Here is a 1618-nt window from a genome sequence, read left to right on the forward strand (position 1 = left end):
ACTTTAAGGTTCAAACCTATAAGATCCAACCCGTTCTGATACAAAGCTAAAAATTTTACACATCAATAATTATAGAGATAATTGAATTTTATAGAGAAGAAAGAATAAATAAACTAAAAATTCTAATTATAGAGATAATTGAATTTTATAGAGAAGAAAGAATAAATAAACTAAAAAATCTGTATCCAAAGGATTTCATTACTTATATATTTATCGAGGGTATATGACAAAGACAAATCTTAATTAAGATTTTTACACCAAAATTTTATTTAATTATAAAATTTACGTTAATATTCAAACACGGGAGTGGAAAGGATAGTTTGCGCTAAAATGGGGAAGAAAAATGAGAATATCCTGTTCCAACATCAAATTGGAAATAATGGTTGCCGTTCTTATTCTCATTCCCTATTCCGTATTTGCTTAAACTCATTGCGAAATAGACTTTGTAATTGTAATACGGAATAGTGAACTCTAAGAATCATATAAATGGAACATTGGCAGTATTCTTAGAGAAATGAAACATTCATGTTTTATTGCTTTTCGAGAGATGAACAAGAAGATGCTCCAAACAAGGAGGAAGAGAGAGAACTACATGTAACACTTGTTTGGCACCAATATGGGACTAGTCCAACAAGTCAACGTTATTCAACATATGTAAATACTACAAGTCAAACACATATATATGGTATCTTAGTTCGCAAACTTGGACTTTATGGCAGTGACAACCTTCTGATCCACCTGAAAAGCTTTGGCCAGCACATCGTCGGGAATCGCCGGCGTCGATCCGAACAGGGTAGTGGAGGCGATCACCACCCCTGGGAGCTGGCTGTCGAAGGTGGTGATGGCGAGCGCCTTCTTCGTTCCGACGTTGTATTGGAAGTGAATGAGGCCCTTGGGCACCACGAACATCTCGCCGGGATTCAAGACCTTGGAGAAGAACTGGTTGTTGGTGCTGACGAACCCCACCAGCAGTCGACCCTCGAGGAGGATGATGAGCTCGGTGGCTCTCGGGTGGCTGTGGGGCGGGTTGACGCCGCCGGGGGCGACATCGACACGGTTCATGGAGACGCCGAGGGTGTTGAGTCCCGCGAAGCTGAGGACGTTCGCAGGGGTCACGCTGGAACCGAAGATGTTGCTGGTGTTGCCCTCGTTAGACAGCCCGGCGAAGAAGAAGTCGTCGGACGTGACGTTGGAGGCAGGCTTGCACGGGAACCCATTGACGACCACGCCAGTAGCTCCGAAGTCGGCGACGCAGAAGTCCTGCAGAGGGTGAGGGTCGGCGCGGGTCGATGCAAGGAGGAGGGTGAAGGAGAGGAAGAGGACAAAGGACTGTGCAGCACACCGCAACTCCATTCTCAGATGGTGGTTTATGTTGATGGTGATGAGAGGAGGGTGATGCATGTATGGTTTGTATATATAGTAAGAATAGATTTGAAGGAGTCATTGTAACTTTTAGCTTGCTTGTCGCAACCAACCTCTTCTGAAATCGACAGAATAATCAGTCATATTGATAAGGTTAATGGAATAGTAGTATGATTGATTCATTGCATAGAATAAGGAATGGGTCTCAATAATGGACTTTCAAGGCTGAACAAGAAGCTTAATCTAATTCGTATAT

General features: G+C 42.8%; 1 protein-coding gene across 1 annotated transcript; it reads right to left on the bottom strand.

Annotated features, from left to right (window-relative positions):
- Positions 1 to 503: 503 nt before the first annotated feature.
- LOC135634970 (germin-like protein 3-8) lies at positions 504 to 1394 on the bottom strand. The gene has a single exon (XM_065145746.1). The coding sequence runs from the start codon at positions 1351 to 1353 to the stop codon at positions 691 to 693; it is 663 nt and encodes a 220-aa protein (XP_065001818.1). The 5' UTR covers positions 1354 to 1394; the 3' UTR covers positions 504 to 690.
- Between the last annotated feature and the right edge of the window lie 224 nt (positions 1395 to 1618).

The sequence above is a fragment of the Musa acuminata genome, chromosome BXJ3-4 (genome assembly GCF_036884655.1).
Source record: "Musa acuminata AAA Group cultivar baxijiao chromosome BXJ3-4, Cavendish_Baxijiao_AAA, whole genome shotgun sequence".
Classification (NCBI taxonomy): Eukaryota; Viridiplantae; Streptophyta; class Magnoliopsida; order Zingiberales; family Musaceae; genus Musa; species Musa acuminata.

What these genes read in the sequence shown, in the direction of transcription:
- LOC135634970 (XM_065145746.1), bottom strand. Translation starts at nt 1,353, where the DNA reads ATGGAGTTGCGGTGTGCTGCACAGTCCTTTGTCCTCTTCCTCTCCTTC.